The following is a 21,027-nucleotide window of genomic DNA, read 5'->3' as shown; positions in this document are numbered from 1 at the left end:
CCTGAGTGTGTGTGTCCCTCTATATTTTACCTATAAAGTGAAGCTCACATGAGATTATGACAGCTCAAATGAACCAGTTTATGCTCCAAAGGGTCCCCCACATGGAGGCGACCATATTAATTAAAAATATAAATGATCTCGGAAACATCCAAGGCACTAGGTGTCAGTATAATAGCTGTTTCTTGACATGAAGAAGAAAATTTGGAAACACGAGCTAGTGTTCCTTTAACTAGTTCCATGTTAATTCACTACCTGAAAGAATGACTGCATTAGCCCTTCCTGAAGACATGACACACCAAACCTTCCAAGACAGGGCTAATTTCTTAGCGGACGAAGACCAGCTCATTCTCATATAATACTCCTAGCAAGCCTGCTTTTAGCATTGGGATTGGAAGTACACACCATTTGGTTTTATATGCAAATTAGTTGACAAATCGGATGGTCTTAAAATGTTCATTCCTGTGTGCTCAGTTCTAGGATAATTTGTGATTTATAAATGACTCAGTCACACCTGTGGTTGCACCTGGATATTCACCTGTCCTCGTTTTTATAACTCATTTGCACACAAACGTTGAGCAGTTTATATTAAGCACATATTCAGTAAGATATTTACATCCATTTTATAAAGGAGGTTCCTGACATTTTTTCTTTATTTGAAAGTATTTTTCCCCACTGACACACTAATGAAGAATACGTAAAATATCCACAATTCTGTAAAACGTTCCAGTACTTAAAACTCTGATGCACTACTGTGTGTCAGGTATACAATATATAGATGGAAAGGCATATATAAAAAAATGTGCAAGTGGATATAAAATGGGTCAAAACCTTGTGTGTCTCAAGGTTACTAACACTACATCTTTAACACTATCTGTTACTACCTGGAATCTTAACACACATCTTCACACACACACACACACACACACACACACACACACGCACACACACACACACACACACACTAAAGGACCATTGAAGACAGGAGTTGTGGAGTTCGTTGTGTAAACATTACAGCACAAACTGCCAGGTGTTTTCTCTGAAACAACCTAGCAAAAGGTACACTCTTGTGTGTGTCTGTGTGTTGGGTTGGGGCGGGTGTGAGGGGTGAAGGGGTGCAGCATTAAGAGGGAACTTTCTCTCTGCCTCACTTCATGTGCAAATGTGCGTGCATGCCTGTGTGTGTGTGTGCGCGATCTTGTCGGTGTCCCATGTTAAGCCTTGCTTGCCTTCCAAAATCATCTGTGGAAAAAGATTGGTTAAGGATTTATTGTATGGTGCTGGCATATAAGAGATAAACTCTCACCCTCTCTGCAAACACAACTCTCCTTTTTTAATTCCAGAATTTCCACAGTATATACTGCGCTATGCTTCACTACCCCACGCTGGTGCAACTGGTCTTTGTGAAACATTTGGAGGAATTCACATGAAGGCGGGTCTGAAAAGGTTAGAGGTCTGAGTGGGTGCAGCTTCTCTTACAAATCCATTCAACAAAAGACCGGATGACCACGCATGTCTTGTCCTCGAACCTTCGTGCAGAACCTCGGGCGTGGCGGCCGGGTTCAGAGAAACCGTGCGACGTTTCTGCCGTTCCCCCTAGCAGGAGAGCAGCGCGCGGCAAGAGCTACCGCGACAGTAAACAAGGAAGTGAGAACGAAATGCGGATTAGCCGCGTAAATATGAATCGGGTGTGTTGGCGGCAGCGTTCTCGTGCCACCGATCTGGCAGCTGTTGTGTGCGTGTGTTTAACATATTGACATAAGACTGCTAATGAAAGACTGTAATGTCGGTTCTCTTTAGTGCATTAAAACCGTCCAGGATAATCTTTGAATGTAGTGACGGGGTACTTGGCTAGTTTGCCAACATGCACACGGTGTTTTTCGTGGAAGCATTTGAGGCAACTCCATGGTCAAGATTACGGAAGTGCTGTCATAGTGACGTCAGTCATCGACACAGACAACAGTACACACACACACATACACACAACTGTGCTATGACACAGTACACACGTGCAACAGTGCTATGACACAGTACACACGTGCAACAGTGTTATGACACAGTACAAACACACAACAGTGCTATGACACAGTACACACGCGTAACAGTGCTATGACAGTACAAACACACGCAACAGTGCTATGACACAGTACACACACACACACAACAGTGCTATGACACAGTACACACACACACACACAACAGTGCTATGACACAGTACACACACACACAACAGTGCTATGACACAGTACACACATGCGCAACAGTGCTATGACAGTACAAACACACACAACAGTGCTATAACACAGCACACACACACACGACAGTGCTACGACAGTACACACACGCAACAGTGCTACAACACAGTACACACACGCAACAGTGCTACAATACAGTACACACATGCAACAGTGCTATGACACAGTACACACACAACAGTGCTACAACACAGTACAAACACACACAACAGTGCTATGACAGTACAAACACACACAACAGTGCTATGACACAGTACAAACACACACAACAGTGCTACGACAGCACACACACAACAGCGCTACAACTTAGTACACACACACACACACATTACAGTGTGACAACAGAGTACACACACACAACTGTGCTACAACACAGTAAATATAGAAAGCAGTGCCACTAGACAGTAAACAGGATAAATGTTTCAACACGGGTGGAGCAGGAAACCAAGGGAACAATTCAAGTCAAAATGTCATTAAATAAAGGCCACTACTTACAGCAATGAGGCAAGATTGAGGAAGATTACGTAATATGGGCCTTGTGTATTAGGTCTGCATTTCTAATCCAGAAGAATAATCTCAGTCCGTTCCTTAGGGACTCCAGGCCATTGGCGGATAGGTTTCTGTCATATTCCAGCTCTCATCAGTCGTCGCCAGGTAACCGGGAGATGCTGCTGTTTCAGATCCGTGAGGAGCTAGAAACCATAGAAACCTGGGCAGGCTCGAACCCCGTCTCTAGAGTACCACTCTGAGCAACACACTCAGAGCAACACCCGCGCCGTTACCGAGCCGGGTTTCTGCTTTAAAGGTGCGATGTAGCGTGGGGCTGAGACGGGTGGGGGTGGGTGGGGGATGAGAAAGGGGGAAAAGACGGGGGAGGTGTGAAATGAAAGTTTGTTGTCTTTGTACAACTTGTCGAGGTGGCTCTAAATGTGACAGACAGACGGGGGAAAAACATGACTGTCAGCGGCGCGTTCGCCATGGCTGCCTGCGTGGGCTGTCCTGCACGTGGACATCCCCCTGTGACGACGGCGCGTGTGACGCTGGTGCGTGTGCACACCGGCGCGGGTACAGCTGTCAGTGAGCCGCCCCAGACAGTTGGATTCCAGACTGGCGCTACTGTTATCACTTTGGCAGCACAGGATCTGTGGCAGTAAAACCAATCCCCACTAACAGGTTTCCTGAGATTATTCATAAATAGGGGAAATCTCGCCGCGTCTCTCCCGACCCGTTTAGAGTGACATTCCAAAGCTCTGCAGCACTCTCCGTGACACCTGCACACACACAGACACACACACCCACACAGCTGAGCCAACCTCCATGCCAGCTGTTAACTACCTATCAATCTATACCTCCGTTTTCCATCCATCCACCCATCCATGCATACAGCTGCTACCCATTTGATCAAAAACGTTTTCGTGCCAGTGCCGAAGTTGGTTTCCTGGGCATGGCTGACCCAGCCCGTGCACGGCAACAGGTGACCTGTAGTCTCTTGACAGTAAACCTACAATATGTCCCTAATGAAGCAGCATTTGCTAAAGAGAAACAGAGGAGTGTGGTTGGTGCAGGGTGAGCCTGGGCTCTGGAGATGGACTCACTGTGTGGGTTTCTTTTTTTTTTCGGTGTGTCTAATTCTGACCTTGAGCAGAAAGCTTGAAGGATGACTCTAAATATGACTGCTCTGTTAACACTTCTGCACTGCTGCAATTCTCTCTCCAAGAAAAGATGTCCTTCAACACACCATGATTCATCGTTTCTACATCCATCCATCCATCCATCCATCCATCCAGAATCCCATGTGAAGCTACAGACCTGCTGCCCCTCAAACTCGAACACTCCCAGGACATCACTCTCGGCATCACCCGCACGTGTGTGTGTGTGTGTGTATGTGTGTGTGTGAATATGCAGCACTGTCCATGCAAGAACTTTATTAAAGTGAAAGGTGAATCTGTAAATATATAATTTTTATTCACTAATTATTGTACAGCTGGAGATACAACAACAACAACAACAACTATAGTAGTCAGCCCACCTGACACGTGTGTAGGATCAGTAATCAGATCTCTGATGTGCTGGATCACATGTCGTAAATATCACATAAACCTTTAAGATCACATAAATATGCCATTTGTTCTTGTGAACAGTGGCAGAATCTTTTTCTATAGTGAACACAGTGTGAGCAGCTTCCCAGCAGTGAGTCTTAATTGGCATGCAGCAGCCAGCTCTCCCTGCATCAATATAAATGAAACAGATTTTAACATTCGTGTCAAACTCATGAAGATGAGTTTCTAAACTAAAGTTTTTACTGGGTGTTATCACCTTAAATTGGAGGACGACTCAGAAGACATAACACTGAACACCACAAGGCAGGCGTTTAGCACGGGGCTCTACACAGGCTAAATAATCGATACCGGAGCAGACTAAAAGGATCTCTTTCTCAGTGAGTCATGCTCACTGCACATTCAAGCCTGGTGACTGCTCACGGCACACACACCGACCTTAACTAACATGTAAGACAAGAACGTGCACTGTAATGACTTCAGACGGAGAGGGGAAGGTGAGGAGAAGCGTCCATCGCTGTTTTGATTACAGCGCTTTGGTCTTTCGGTTCAGGGAACGTTCAGAGCTTGTGGGAGTTGCCGCCGGTGTGTCGGAGCGAGCGAAGCACAGACCGCACAGGGGGCCGGCGGCTCTGGTCAGGACCCACTCCAGTAGAGCCAGTGGGGGTGGGGGGTCGTGGTTGAGGGGGCCCCCTGCTGGCGGGTGGGCGTCACAGCTCCACGTGGACACTGCTTTTCCGGGTGCTGACTCTGCAGGCGGCCGGGGTGTGCAGCTCCATGGTGTAGAGACATTTACTGGGTTCCCTTACTGACCTCAGGTCAGTCTGTTTCCCACACACCAGAGAGACCTGCAACACAAGCCAAAGAGCAACGTGCACCAATCAGACTTCATTTTGCCACATTTCTTGTAATACAAACACCCCCCCCCCCCCCCCCCCCCCCCCCCCCCCCCAACACACACACACACACACACAGCTGTGGGTCTGTTTATTGGACAACCTGCCTGTGCGGCCTGCCTGCTCGTACCCCTCCATCTGTTCTGTTTATACACGTGCTTTCACGTTACAGGTGTGCATGTCGGTGTGTGCAGAAGAGAGATGAGAGACTTCAGAAGCTCCGTCCATGAGCGCCGAGCGACACTGCAGAACCTGCCGAGGCTCGCTGGAGCTCCGCCCACTACAATCCTCACCCATTAGTCTCCGTGCAATTACTGAATAATTCACAGCAGCTACTGAATAACACACGTTGGATTAATAAGGGAATAATAAGTCTGGAGTGTGAGAGGTTAAATCACGAAGCCCCTCTTTCCCAACGCCGGCGTACTGCAGCGGTGCGGAGTACGTCTCCATGGCGGCGTGATTATGAGTGATGTCTATCACAGATCTCCATGACCCAGCCTGGAAATGGCAGAGTGGCTCTCTGCGTCAATAGTGTGTGTGTGTGTGTGTGTGTGTGTGTGTGTGTGTGTGTGTGTGTGTGTGTGTGTGTGTGTGTGTGTGTGTGCAACCTCACTACAATGCAGGCTGAAGAATGGGCTCCTCACCGCTGTGTCTGTGTAAAAAGGAGCCGCATCCCATAATAAGCCTACGAGTCTCTTTTGTGATGGCGGAGTTTATTGGTGCCGTAGATCTCCACGGAGATGCAGCTTGGGATGCTTCGGATGTTTTGGTCAGGCGTCGCCGTGCCAACTCCGACCGCAATGGCTACCAAACATGCACTAACGCTGACCCGCACACGCTCATCACACTCCACGCTCCTACCCAACACTCATCACACTCCACGCTCCTACCCAACACTCATCACACTCCACGCTCCTACCCAACACTCATCACACTCCACGCTCCTACCCAACACTCATGAAACTCCACGCTCCTACCCAACACTCATGAAACTCCACGCTCCTACCCAACACTCATGAAACTCCACGCTCCTACCCAACACTCGTGAAACTCCACGCTCCTACCCAACACTCATGAAACTCCACGCTCCTACCCAACACTCGTGAAACTCCACGCTCCTACCCAACACTCATCACACTCCACGCTCCTACCCAACACTCATGAAACTCCACGCTCCTACCCAACACTCATGAAACTCCACGCTCCTACCCAACACTCATGAAACTCCACGCTCCTACCCAACACTCATGAAACTCCACGCTCCTACCCAACACTCATCACACTCCACGCTCCTACCCAACACTCATCACACTCCATGCTCCTACCCAACACTCATCACACTCCACGCTCCTACCCAACACTCATCACACTCCACGCTCCTACCCAACACTCATGAAACTCCACGCTCCTACCCAACACTCATCACACTCCACGCTCCTACCCAACACTCATGAAACTCCACGCTCCTACCCAACACTCATGAAACTCCACGCTCCTACCCAACACTCATCACACTCCACGCTCCTACCCAACACTCATGAAACTCCACGCTCCTACCCAACACTCATGAAACTCCACGCTCCTACCCAACACTCATGAAACTCCACGCTCCTACCCAACACTCATCACACTCCACGCTCCTACCCAACACTCATCACACTCCACGCTCCTACCCAACACTCTTTACAAGAAGGGGAAAAGTTATTGTACTCCCAGAGTGGTTTCCATAGCAACCCTTTCATCAGTCTCTATGCCCCTCATTTTGTCGTCCCCCCCACAGTCTGTTCTGCAGACAAAAGGAACCTGAATACACAGAGTGAGAGAGATCAGCAATACAACAGAGTAAAATACACACACACACACACACGCACCCACCCCAACACACACACACACGCACACACACACACCCACCCCAACACACACACACACAAACACGCATGCACACAAACACACACACACGCACGCACACACACGCACGCACGCACACACACACACACACACACACACACACACACACACACACCCACCCCAACACACACACGCACGCACACACACGCACACACACACACACACACCCGCCACAACACACACACACACACATGCACGCACACACACACACCCACCCCAACACACACGCACACGCGTACACTCTTTGTTCTTGTCATTATCTCGTCTACTAAATCAGCTCCTTGTCTTTTGGCTTTGCGTTGCCACAGCTTTAAATAAAGCAAATGATAAATGTTCTAAGAAATACACTAAAGCAGACACACACACACACATACACACACACACACACACACACAGACACACACACAGACACACACACATACACACAGACACACACACATACACACACACACACACAGACACATACACACACACACACACATACACACAGACACACACACAGACACACACACAGACACATACACACAGACACACACACACACAGACACACACACATACACAAACACACAGACACACACACATACATATACACATATACACACAGACACACACAGACACACACGCATTCTGCCTATGTGCCACTCCCTTGTGCCACCAAAACACTTGAGCTGTCTCCAGGAGACCTGCTGTGGTATCTAAGGAGGAAGGAGTCCTGTGGTATCTAACACGCTAGCAGCAGGTCCTGTGGGTGGTGAGGTCTGGCCTTCACCACATCCCACAGCCGCTCAGTCGAATTCAAATCCGGGGATCTTGGAGGCCGACCTGACACTTTTGAACTGTTTCTCAAAAGCGTTCGCGAACAGCTTTTGCGGTGCGGCAGGGCGGCATTATCCTCCTGAAAGAGCCGCCGCCATTAGAGAAAACCGGCAGGTGGTACGGATCAAAGTAGCGTTCGCAGGAAGCGCCAGAAGCCGGGGTTTCCCAGCAGAATGTTCCCCGCAGCGGCTTTGCCGTCTTCCCACAATGCTTCCTGGCGCCATCTCTACACCGCTACGCCATGCACCCGGCCGTCCACGCAACATGGAAGGAAACGTGACTGTAAACGTCTCATCTTCAGTCCCCATGCTCCGTGCGCGCTTTTGGAGACGGGACGGCGGGGCCGGTGCGGGCGCTCCGGCCGGCCCACAGCCACGGGGCCTCGTCCGCAGGGAGCTGCCGCCCCGTCTCTCCGCCACAGCCGGTGTTAACTTTAGCGAGTCGTGTCGAGGGCAGCTCTTCTGCAGGTTCAGACCCCGCGGGTGGGCCGTCCTTTCTCAGACCATTTTTGGTAGGTGCTAACCATCCAGTCGTCTAGCCGTCACATTCTGGCCCTTAGCAAAGTCAGACTCATACACCTGCCCATTTTCTTGCTGCCTGCTGTACGTATAAGTGCATGGCTGTGATGTATGTGATAGATGTGTGTGTGTGTGTGTGTGTGTGCCTGTGCTTGTGCTAGAAACTGCCCTGTGTGTTACACTCCACATGGAATAATGGATGATTTGTACATGGTTATAGTTAGGGGTTAGGGGTTAGGAAGTCTGGCAAGGAAGCAGGTGAGCTGCAAACCAGTGTTACCAGTGTCATATCCGCACACATTCATTTGGAAGTGTTTGTGTTTTAACCACACACTCCTGAATAGAGAACAAAGACAGACACACACACCCACACACACACACACACCCACGCACTCACACAGACGTCCTCTCTAAATGAGAAAAGTGTGGAGCCTCAGTGCCATGAGTAATGTTCTCCTCCTGACACGCAAAGACCCCCTGAGCTCACAGTAAGTAAGCAGCTCTGACTCCTGATCTGGCTTAATATCCTGTTCTGGACGGGATCCGGCTACTCGTGGGCTTGGTCACTGTTGGTTGGGGGGGGGGGGGGGGGGGGGGTTTGAGGACAAGGGGCTGTTGAGAAAGATATCATTCTGCCACCCAAGCTTAATATCATAATGAGGAGGGGACAAGCACTCTGCCCACTGTCCTTCCCAACATCTCCTCTCACTCCTTCTCTCTGCCTCATGCTATTATCTGTCTGTCCTCTCTCTCTCATCTATCTATCTATCTATCTATCTATCTATCTATCTATCTATCTATCTATCTATCTTCTGTTCATGTGCTTGCTTTTCTGGGAAGAAAAGGAGCTAAATCAAAGGGATTCAATTTAGGGATTTCAAAGACCATCTTCTGGAGTGTGAAAGAGGGAGAGAGAGGGAGAGAGAGAGGGAGAAAGGAGAGTGAGAGGAAGGAGAGAGGGAGAGAGTGAGAGAGAGAGGGACAGGAGGCGAGAGTGAGGGAGGAGATAGTAGAGAGAGGGAGAGAGGAGAGAGAGGGAGAGAGGAGAGTGAGAGGAAGGAGAGAGGAGAGAGGGAGGGGAGAGTGAGAGGGAGAGGAGGAGAGAGTGAGAGGAGAGAGGGAGGGGAGAGTGAGAGGGAGAGGAGGAGAGAGTGAGAGGAGAGAGGGAGGGGAGAGTGAGAGGGAGAGGAGGAGAGAGTGAGGGAGGAGAGAGAGGGAGGAGAGAAAGAGAGGAGAGTCAGCTCTCTAGATTTTTTTTACTCCAGTCAAGAAAGAAAAGATGCCTTCATCATTAAACATGTTGCATCTAACTGAACATGTCAAAACGGGGTTCATATCAGCAGCTAAACAAGAACCCATATAGAAGCCCCAGAGAGCAGGGGAAGAGGGGGCGGGGCAAGGGGCTGGTCGCCGTGGAGAAAGAGGCAGAATTGAACATTGCACTGAAAGGCAGGGATGCGCACAGTGAGGTAGCCTAGGGAAAGTGAACCACAAACCAAAAACATATGCATGAATGACTAGATATTAGGAGCACACAATATGGACAGAAATATTGCACTATAGTATATTAAATCCCTGGTCAGGTGCCAGGCCCCATTTAAGCCATATTAAACCTGGCTAATTCAAGATTATGCAAATTACTTCACAGCAAGTATCTAAATAAATCGAATGATTAAAAAATGCTTAAAAAAGAAAGAAAAAAAAGTCCCAAAGTAAACTGCATGCAATTGGCTCCATTGGGGGAGTGTTATTGCACGCAGTCACGGCTCCACTGTGGCACCATGTGACACGCGTGAGATCATCTGACCCCAGAGTAACACTGTTCAGTGGGCTGGGGTGAATGAATCTGGCACAGGTGGGACACACGCAGCACATACGGATTTAATGGGAGTTGAGCATGGGCTAAACGTGGGGTAAATAATCAGACAAACAAGAATTAAACTTGGGAACAAACATGGTTTAAACACAGGTTAATCATGCTTTAAATATGGGTTAAACATGCATAAAAACAGGGTAAAACATGTTAACACTGCTTAACACTGGTTAAACATGCATTAAACTTGTGAAACATGCATGAAGCACGGGTTAAACATGGGCTGTCTGCATGAACTTCAACAGATGACAGCTGAGGAAGCTTAACAGCAGAGGCATGCCTGTGTCTACCAAAGTACACACGCTTTCAGCCATCCAATCAGGACAAGAGTGTCAAATAGGCACACCCACCTCCACCGCTCTGGCTCCTCCCACTGCCTCTGCAGCCGGGGGATTGAGTAGTTTTAAGGACTGTGTTTTTCTTCTTATTCTTACTGGTTTTCTTGGCTGGCCAATTCCACTTCTACATGAGTGATGATTTAATCGAAGCCAAAATACATTTCCATGATTATGATTTTGGCTTGCTAAAACTAGAATGACCTCCACTGGTGTCTGCTGGTGGTGGAATTAAAAGACCTGACCACTGGCAAACGATGGCCTGCATGGTGCAAGTCCAAGCTCACGAGCGGTTGCTAGATGATGCACATGGCAGCGAGACCTCCCGGCCTTGGAGACGTCCCACAAGAGCCCTGAAGGCACGATGGCAGGTGAGACCCAAAAGGGGTCAAAGTTTCCATCTATGGTGCCACAGTTCAGTGCGGTTTACAGCAGCGATGTGCGGCAGGTCAGTGCGGTGTAAAGCAGCGATGTCGCAGTGATGTGTAGGGACTCACCACTGTGGAGCGCTCAGGAGCCTGCCAGCAGGGTTCTCCATGCTCGTACCTCATTTGAGAGTAGGCGGAGTCAGGAGAGTCCAGCCAGCCTCCCCATTTCCTGGAGAACACAAACACACCATCTTATGCAGACAATCTGTTGCTGAGGATTAAACAGGTCGACCGAAGGCAACAACCATGAGTGCAATTTCCTCTTCACCATTAATTTTCCTCTAGCAGTATACAACAGCCATATCCCAAGCTCCTCCCACTAACATTAACGCTTGTGCTAACCTACCAACAGACCAGGCACAGGGCCTGCTTTGTGTACCCACAGTCCACTGAGGCAACATATGAGCGAGGGCAGGGTGCTCAAGGTTTAGCAACCGCGGGGCTAATTTGATCCGTCTGAGCCAGCAGTTCAATGCGGCTGCACTGTTAGCGCTGGGTGTTAGCGCTCCTCTGACGCCACGGGCTGAAAATATTAATTATCGTTTGTCTGTGTTAATTTTGTAAGAGGGGCCACAGGGCCACTGATCTCAATCCCAAGTGAAGCGTTTCCCTGTGCTAGAGCCAGATAATTAAATCCCTCCAAAGCAGACGGTTTAAAACTGTAAGTAAAAGAGAGTGAGGGTGTGACAGAGACGTGACGGGGGAGGAGAGTGTCTGGTGTCTGATGTCTTCTCTCTTCACTGTGATGTCACAGGACTCGTCAGCCAACGATGCAAATGATGATCGCATAAATCTGAATAAACACTTTGTTTTATATTTGGGCATATCTGATTGGCTCACATACATCTCCTTTAAATGTACATGTGTAATACAAAGAGTGAGACAGGCTGCCTTCACAGCGCCTTGCTCCAGCTTTAAGCATTCAAATGCTGTTTTATGTTTTTTTGTTTTTGTAACGTGAAATGATTAGCTTGTGCTTCACCATCCGCCTGCCGTCTTTCTCTCTGTCTCTCTCTCCGCCTGTCTCTCTTTCCGTCTCTCTTCCTCCCCTTCTGTCTCTCTGTTGAGGTACATGGCTGGCTGATGTTTGTGGTTTATTTCGGTAGTCTGAACAGGTCAAAGCCAGGTGAGGCAGTCCAGCTCACCCTCAACCAGCCACTACCTCTCCCCCTCACCCGTCTCATTACCATTTATGCTAAAATCCCTTGTTTATTGCATAATAAAATGAAAATGAGATGGTCTGTCCGTGACTCCTACAGCCGCCCCCTCCCCACACTACCTGCTCCCCAGGCGCCGAGAGAAAAAGCAGCTCAGATTAGCAACTGCCAGCCCACCCAGACACCACCCAGGTGTTAAGACACCACCCGTGTGTTGGACACCACCCGTGTGTAAGGATCACCCGTGCTCCGTGCTAGAGGTCACCTGTGTTCCATGTTCGACCACCTCTGCTAACTGTCCCTGTATCTTTCTCATAGTCTATCCACACTGCTCATAAACAAATAGGAGCTTTGGTTCTATCTGCGTGTGTGTGTGTGTGACAGACAGTAGTGTGTGTGTGTGTGTGTGTGTGTGTGTGTGTGTGTGTAAGCAAGTTAGAGAAAAAGAAACAGATAGATAGAGGAAACTTGGTGTGTTTGTGCGAGAAAAAAAATCTGAGTGCATATGTATGTGTGCGTGTATGTGTGAGAGAGAGAGAAAAAGAGAGAGAGAGAGAGAGAGAGAGAGAGAGAAACACAACTCTGCCTCTCTATTCCTGTCAAAGATGAAGTCACTTCACAAAGGTGCATTTTATATTTCACTCAATTTCACACTGCAGCATCTTTAACACAGCCAGTTGCACAGTAAGAAGCAGTCCAACAGCTTTAATGTGTGTTTGTGTCTGAATATGTATGGGGAGTGTGGGTGTGGAAAACTGTTTCTGTATGGCTGTGTGCGTATTTTTACACACTTCTAAGTGAATATGACTATATGCTGTGCAAATATGTTTGTGTGTTGACTTGATTGACTATACACCGAAGCTCGTGTGAAGGACCCGAGTTCCGTCCTCTTTGAATGCCTGACTGACGGGAGAAAAGGGACCTCCTATTAGCATACATAAAGCTTAGATCCACAACAGGTTGTTAAAAGGAGGCTTATTTGGGCCAACATCCCTGTTCCTGTCCACACAGGGCAAACATGAAGGATGGGAAAAAAATGAAAAAAGGGAAGAAAACGAATTACTCATATATGCAAATAGATTTTAGTTTGGATATGAAAATAAGACTGGCTCTTTTGAATGTGAACCAACGTCACAGCCACACAGAGCACTCAGACACACTCAGAAGTGTTGAAGAAGGGTTCTAGTTTTTTTGGGTCTTTGGAAATTACAGGATTTTGTACTGCTCCACGTCAATATCACTTTTGACCTGATTAATCTCAGTCAATCCAGGTCATCTGCTGCTAATGAAGACTCCTTCATTCCCACTTTCTGCTGTCAGACCTGTTTCTCTTTCAGTAATGTAAAGGGAAAACATTAATGCAAATGAAATTAGCATTTTGAACCATGCCCAAAACACCCACATTGTTTAATTGATGTTGAAATCTAATCCTTATTATAACTAATTAGCTTTCTAAAAAGCTGATTAGGGTTGTGTTATTATGATAATGGTTTCAGTTGATTTAAGCCTTTTTTTTTTTTAAGTAGGTGCTGGCCAGCCGCTTCATTTAACTCTATCACAAGGATAATCCCGAGGCTTTGGGCGATAATTCTGGAATAATCCGCCGCTAATCCCACACCGCTTCCTTGGCTGTGCCAGGAGCAAACACAAACGGGTGTGGACGCGGTGGCGTCAGCCTCGCTGCGGGAGCGCTCGCTGGACCGCACCCCGGACGCTTCAGACAGCAGGACGGAGAGACTGAGACGCACCTGGGACAGTCGTGTCAAAGCTGAAGGTCTCGAGACAAATTGGGCTCTACTGAAACACTTCCCGTGCCCCCACCAAGTTTTCCTGCTTCAAAATGATTTTTTATTTTATGTTATTTAATATTTTTTCTGGCTTCCTCAATGGCACAGAGTTGGCTGCACTGTAGAATTCTCACAAATGGAATTACAGCCAGCATTTTATAAGGAAGAAAAGACTAACACCCTAAAAACTGGGACAGTGACTATTTGGATCAGTTTTTATTTATTTATTTCTAATATCAGGGGAGGTATTATTGGAAGGCTTTGAGGTGTATTCCACGAGCTGGTTTGGAAAGTCTCATTATGCATTTCATCTGTCATGAAGAGGTTTGGTAAGATGCGGTGGAAGCTGGATTTATGCTGTGAACCCCCATGAATTAACAACCGACCAGCGTAACACATACAGGTCCTTCTGAACATTTCACACAGTACAAAGATTCTAAATCCTCCAACTGAAGAACAAGTCTAAGATGGCTATGAATTACATCATTTATTCAGTAATTTTTTTAATTTTTTTTTGCTGTAGTGTATTTATACATATGACATCAATTTCTTCTTCCTGATCTCACTGTGTCTTACGTGTCCGAGTCTCAACAGGTATAGCACTTTTGTAGCACTACATAGCACTTTTGTAAGTCGCTCTGGATAAGAGCGTCTGCTAAATGCCATAAATGTAAATGTAAATGTAAATGTATAGATGGGAATGTGGCAGGTAGAGGCCCAGCAATACAGCTGTATGGAGAAACTCCCCTCAACAGTGGATTACATTAATAGTCTCAATATTTAATGTACACATATCACCTCATCATCACTTTCCGTGAGAGAGAATGGAGAGTTATAGCACAGCTTCTTGGGACTGTTCCCTGTAGTCTTCATCTGCTCAAGGGCAAGAATTTGGGTCTTCCCTTTGACGGTAAATTTCTCCTCAAAATGTCACTGTGCTTTTTAAGATTTTGTCCCGGGTAAGGGGAAGTGTATCGCTTGTTTTATTGAAATGTCATTCAAGAATATGGCAGTAATTTGAAGGGTGGTGTTGTAAATGTAAAAAATTACTATATATATATGTTTTATTAGCAGCAGTTTGCAATGAGAAAGTTACAAAGGGAAGAAAAGCCATTTTAAAAGAACATAATATTTACAGTGTGATCAAACTGCTGCACGGATGAAGGAGCAGTTTTACAGCCCTGCTGCCCGTCTTAGTAATGCCGCTGACTAGCTAGCATCCTTAGCTGGTCATGGCACATAAGAAAGAGCTAGCAGGTTTATCAAGGCATCGAAGCATTAATGTCAATGTTTCTTTTTGAAATGTGACTTCAGAACCACACTTGATCTGGTGGAGATGTCTGGGCCGGCGTTGGTACGTGTCTGAGCAGCTGGTTAGCATATCCCGACGCACTAGCATGCAGCTAGCGGGGACACGGTAACACGCTCCGGCGGCTTAATGCTAACCAGCTCCTGCCGCCTCAGCTGATCCAGAGACGCTGGCCCATTCGGAACACCACTCAGTTATCAAACCCAGGAAGCAGGTCGCTCCATACTAATTGGAGGGGGGGTTCCCAGATTGGCTCGGCCGTCACTATAGCAACGGTGCATGAACCTCACAGGGTTCATAGTGTTACATTCCCCCTATTCGTGCAGTTGCCATGGACCCTTGCTTGGGCCACACACACACACACACACACACACACACACACGCACACACACACACACGCACGCACACACGCACGCACACACGATAACAGTAGCCATGGGACAAAATTCACGCATTCACCTGCTAAAGCAGATATTTTGTGTATGGGGTTACTGGATGAGAAAAGTGTGCCTCTTAACACATGTTTGTGTGTTTGTGTGTGTGCGCGTGTGTGATTGTGCATGTGTGTGTGCAGGTAAGAGGGCCTACTCTGATAGCACTTGAGCTAGAATGCCCTTGACAATCTGAAAATGAGCCGATTAAGCCGGAACACTTAAACATGCAATTATGCACTTATCTGCCTCCGAACCCACCTCCACCCCCCTCCCCCAATCCCCCCACCCCTTCACCACCACACTGAACTGGATGAATTAAACAAGGGAATAAAAGTCAGATCAAAACAATTAGGGATGAAGAGACATAAAAGAGAACGTTTGCACACTGGCCAGAAATAGGCCTGTGCAGGACTGAACTAGTCCTAAATCACACTTATGACTGGAGAAGGCTTTGACCCCAACAACACACACACACACACACACACACACACACAGCCGCTCAGAGTGGTGTTACCAGTCTGCACGTATCTGCAGGGAAGGTTCCGGAATGTGTTCCACATTGGATCATTTGGCTTGTTGCTTCCTTTTCTAGAACAATCTAAAGTCACCTGCCAGTGTTGGAAGGTTGGTGTTTGTTACAAGAGGTTGGAATTAGAGAATGCTAGTGCTTGTTACAGAATGCTGATGTTTTCTAGAGAAGGCCAGTGTTTGTTAAAGAAGACTGGTGTTTGTTAGAGCATGGTGGTATAGAATGCTAGTGTTAGAGAAGGTTGGTGTTTGCTGGAGAATGCTGGTGATGTTTAGAGGTTGGTGTTTGATAAAGAATGGTGTTTGTTGGAGGATGGTGTTACAGAGTGCTAGTGTTGGAGAAGAGCTCTAGTTCTGGAGACATTGACAAACAGGTATTCTCATTCATTATACAAGTAATATATTTCCCAACTGTATATATTACCCTCCTGAATTTGTCCTTCATAGGTTGCCACAACATGATTAGGTTTTTCTTTTTTGGCTGAGGTGCTTCACTCTTGCAAGTTCACCAGAAGTAAAAAGTGTTGCACTGTTGGAGTCATCAGAGTTACTGTGAGTGAGGAAGGAGACAGGCTCCCTCTCTCTCTCTCTCTCTCTCTCTCTCTCTCTCTCTCTCTCTCTCTCTCTCTCTCTCTCTCTCCCACACACACACACACACACACACACATACAGACACACACGCACACAGCCCACTCCGACACACAAGAATGCATGCCACAGTGTGTCCAGCTTTTAACCGGAGTCCTTCAGTGTCACTTTTACTGTCCTGTCCTTCAGTGTCACTTTCACTGTCCTGGTCTCTCACTCTCTGTAAATGCCGTCTGGCTCCCAGAGACTGAAACTCCCTACAGCTCACTCGGCTTCTGGATTTCCACGCCGCCTCTGTACCATTTTGCCATCACAGTCATGCCGAGTGACATTCTGACGCGAGACAGACCAGAAATAAGAACATCTAGGACTTTGTGTCACACGCAGCATAAAACCCCTCCGCATTATGGCTCCATAAAACCAGAGGTGATTATTCCCATTATGCTACCACCGCGTAGCGGAAAGGTCACCGGAACACTAATTCAAAGCAAACACGCTGCAGGTGCGTCGTATTTCTCTTCCTGTGGTGGCGTTGGCGGCGTGGGGCGTGAGCTCTGCCCCCAGCGAGAGACACACACTCGCCGTCGCTCCGGCGGTGCGTCCGGACTGTTCGGTCGTGGCAACAGTCTCCTCAGCTGGCTGCGTTTGGCACGTTGCTAGGCTACAGTGCTCCCCTCTCCAAATGCTGCGGTTTGCTAAGGCGCGTGTGTGTGTGTGTGTGTGTGTGTGTGTGTGTGTGTGTGTGTGTGTGTGTGGAGGCTATCCTCTTCTGTATGCAGAGCAGAGCAGCACAATAACAAACTCCTTCTGAGTGACTGCAGGGTTTGGCTGTTTGTCTTTGACCATGAACATTTTTGTGCTCTCTCTCTCTCTCTCTCTCTCTCCCTCTCTATCTCTACCTCTCTCTCTCTCATGGTCTCTCATCCCTGAGGAAAAAGCCTGTGTATCATCAAAACTCCAGTCATTTCCACTCCGCTGCAATATGCCAGTGTTTGTCTGAGGAACAGCCGATTACAGCTGTGGGGGATTCAGTAGGAAAGGAAACTTCCGGTTGTTTTTGCTCTGGCGTATTTACTCCAGGTTGAGAAGTCATTTCTGATCAAATGGGCATTTGTACACGGTGGTAAATGAAAGGACGCGTGTTGGATGCCTCCAGAATGGATAACATCCTACTTCTGTAAGATGACCAATTGCATAGCAAGCTTATGGCAGAAGGAATAACAGTGTGTAAAGGAGGGCAACAGTCTGTCACACAGATATGGAACTTCCTCGGCTCTGTTCTGATTGGCTGTGACATGGTTGTCTCTCACTTGCCTGCCTCTTCAGGGTCACCCTCTGTGACCTCTGACCTTAAGGGTCAAAGTCATATTATTTCCCCTGAGTCTTGTGTAAATATAGATGTATTGGTGTGTGTTTGTGGTTTGTGGAGTAGAGGTTTGCCTTTTTCTTCCACATACTCCTGTAAATTCACATATGATCCATCTGTAAGGCACATATATTATCATCAGCCTCTCACCAGATCACCTCCAACCAGCAAAAAAAATCAAACAAACCTAAATGTCATTGCCTGGAGTTACTGTGGTTGGAGAGAGCAGCTTGCACACTTCCTCTAACATTAGCATACGTCCTCTAATGCTCACATGTTATATATATAACATTAGCATACGTCCTCTAACGCTTACATGTTCTATATATAACATTAGCATACGTCCTCTAACGCTCACATGTTATATATATAGCATTAGCATACGTCCTCTAACGCTCACATGTTATATATATAACATTAGCATACGTCCTCTAACGCTCACATGTTATATATATAACATTAGCATATGTCCTCTAACGCTCACATGTTATATATATAACATTAGCATATGTCCTCTAACGCTCACATGTTATATATATAACATTAGCATATGTCCTCAAACGCTCACATATTATATATATAACATTAGCATACGTCCTCTAACGCTCACATGTTCCAGGGTTGCCAACTCTCACGCATTGAGCGTGAGACACACGCATTTGACCGTTTTCACACGCTCTCACGCCACACTTCCGATATCTCACGCCGAAAAAAAATATCCAGTTTATTTACCTCAGATCCACATATATGATTCAATACGTTACTAGTTCGCTAGCTCTGGCGCCATCCACCGGCGATATAACACTGAATCTGTGTCCATTTTACGTTCGCCACCCCCCCCCCCCCCTCAACAACTTTCGTTCGCCACCGGCTCCAGGTTAAAATCTCACTCCAAGCGAACGTCAAAAGTTGGCAACCCTGCATGTTCTATATATAACATTAGCATACGTCCTCTAACGCTCGCATGTTCTGTTTAACGTAAAAAATGTAAATGCCATATTTTGTCAATTGTGATTTTTACACGAAAATTGAAATCGAAATTTGTCCTCCGCTTTTAACCCATCTGCGCAGTTAGAACACACACACACACACACACACACACACACACACACACACACACACACACACACACTCACTACTGATTACTAGGGGGCTGTGGATCACACGTGCGCCCGGTGCCCGGGGAGCATTTGGGGTAAGGTGCCTTGCTCAAGGGAACCTCAGTCATGGCCTCAGGTCTGGGAATTGAATCTACGACCCTCCGGTCACAAGACCAGTTCCCTACCACCAGACCATGACTGTCCCGTTAGCATACGTCCTCTAACGCTCGCATACACTATATAGAATTAGCATATGTTGCATGGTATATATAACATTAACCAGGGTTGCCAGCTCTCATGCAATGAGCGTGAGACACACGCATTTGACTGTCTTCACACGCCATTCACTGTTTTCATACACCATTCATCAGATTTCTCAAGCTGAAAAAAATCTAGTTTATTACTAGTTCGCTCTGGCGCCAACCACTGGTGATTGATCGCTTTAAGCGCAGCATAGAGGAATATATATATAATACATTTCCTCTAACACTGGCATGTTCTGTACAACATTAGCATGTCCTTTAACACTAGCATGTTCTCTATAACATTAGCATGTTCTCTAACGCTCTCATGTTCGGTTTAACATTAGCATGTTTTCTAAAGCTAGAATTTTGTCTATAACATTAGCCTTTGTTCCTTAACATAAGTATGTTTCCTCTATGCTCCCTGTAATATTACAATGTGCCTTCAAATGCCATCAAAAATTAGCATGTACACTAGCATGTTCCCTTAGCATGCTCCCTGTAATGCAAGCATGCTCCCACCAACACTAGCATGTGTTCTCTAATGCTAGCATGCTCCAAGTAACACGAGCAGATTTCCCCTTAGTGTTAGCCTAAGCCAAATCTTCTAACAGCAGGCATAAATATTTCAGAAGACACTGCTCACTATGAGCCCAGTGGACACAGTCCAAGTTTCTGTGTGTTTTGCTGGTAGTAGCTAACAGAAATAGCCTGGGGAGCAGTCCAAAGAGGAAGCCGTCCACAAAAAGCATTCCACCATCCTGCAAGGACGGCACAGGTAGCTTGGCCACCAGTCATTCTGTGTGATTCGTGACCACCAAAAGACCGCAGTGCAAGCACAAGTGTGAATACTTCTACCGGACTGAGGCCCTTCGCTACTGCACAACAGAAAGCCAGTGAGCAAAAATTATGCACTTGCCAGCTCTCACACGACTGCATCAGAACTCTCACGTGGCTGCCTTGATAACTCTCACGCGGCTGCCTCACGCGTCTCACGCGGCTGCCTCAGAGCTGTAACATGGCTGCCTGGAGGCTCTCACGCCTGTGCCAAGTCACGCCGTGTCAGCAGCGGTGACACTTCCGCTGGCAGCATGCACATCGGTCTGTCATGCGGTGTATTCTCCTGAGAGATGTGCTGGCAGAAAAACAGACTGCAGCACATCTATTCGTTTGTTTTCACATCGTCCAAAAGTTGACTGGTGTTTATCTTTTTCTGCTGTTTTTCTTTTTTAACTAGATGCAACGATTCCACAGGGCAAATGTGTGTGTATGCACATGAACACACAAGGGCGAGGGAGAGTAACATTAAGGAGACTGATAAGTGTGACAAATGGGCAGTGTTTTAGCTGAGTGTGTTTTGCCTCCTCTCTCACCATTACACACACACACACACACACACACACACACAGATGTAGTAGCCATCTCTCTCT

The 21,027-nt window shown here is 47.2% G+C and overlaps 1 protein-coding gene across 1 annotated transcript in view; it reads right to left on the bottom strand.

Moving 5' to 3' along the window:
• Nucleotides 1–4,198: 4,198 nt before the first annotated feature.
• The window catches only part of LOC143517798 (glucosidase 2 subunit beta-like), a 90,886-nt gene continuing 74,057 nt past the window's right edge, over nucleotides 4,199–21,027 (bottom strand). The window contains exons 13-14 of the mRNA XM_077010604.1: nucleotides 11,156–11,255; nucleotides 4,199–5,157 (exon numbers count right to left, since the gene is read on the bottom strand). Coding sequence (XP_076866719.1) covers nucleotides 5,020–5,157; nucleotides 11,156–11,255 — 238 coding nt within the window. The 3' untranslated portion in view covers nucleotides 4,199–5,019. The remainder of the gene's footprint in view (nucleotides 5,158–11,155; nucleotides 11,256–21,027) is intronic.

This window comes from Brachyhypopomus gauderio, chromosome 1 (assembly GCF_052324685.1).
Source record: "Brachyhypopomus gauderio isolate BG-103 chromosome 1, BGAUD_0.2, whole genome shotgun sequence".
In the NCBI taxonomy this organism is placed as follows: Eukaryota; Metazoa; Chordata; class Actinopteri; order Gymnotiformes; family Hypopomidae; genus Brachyhypopomus; species Brachyhypopomus gauderio.
This window is presented reverse-complemented; position numbering and strand designations above follow the sequence as displayed.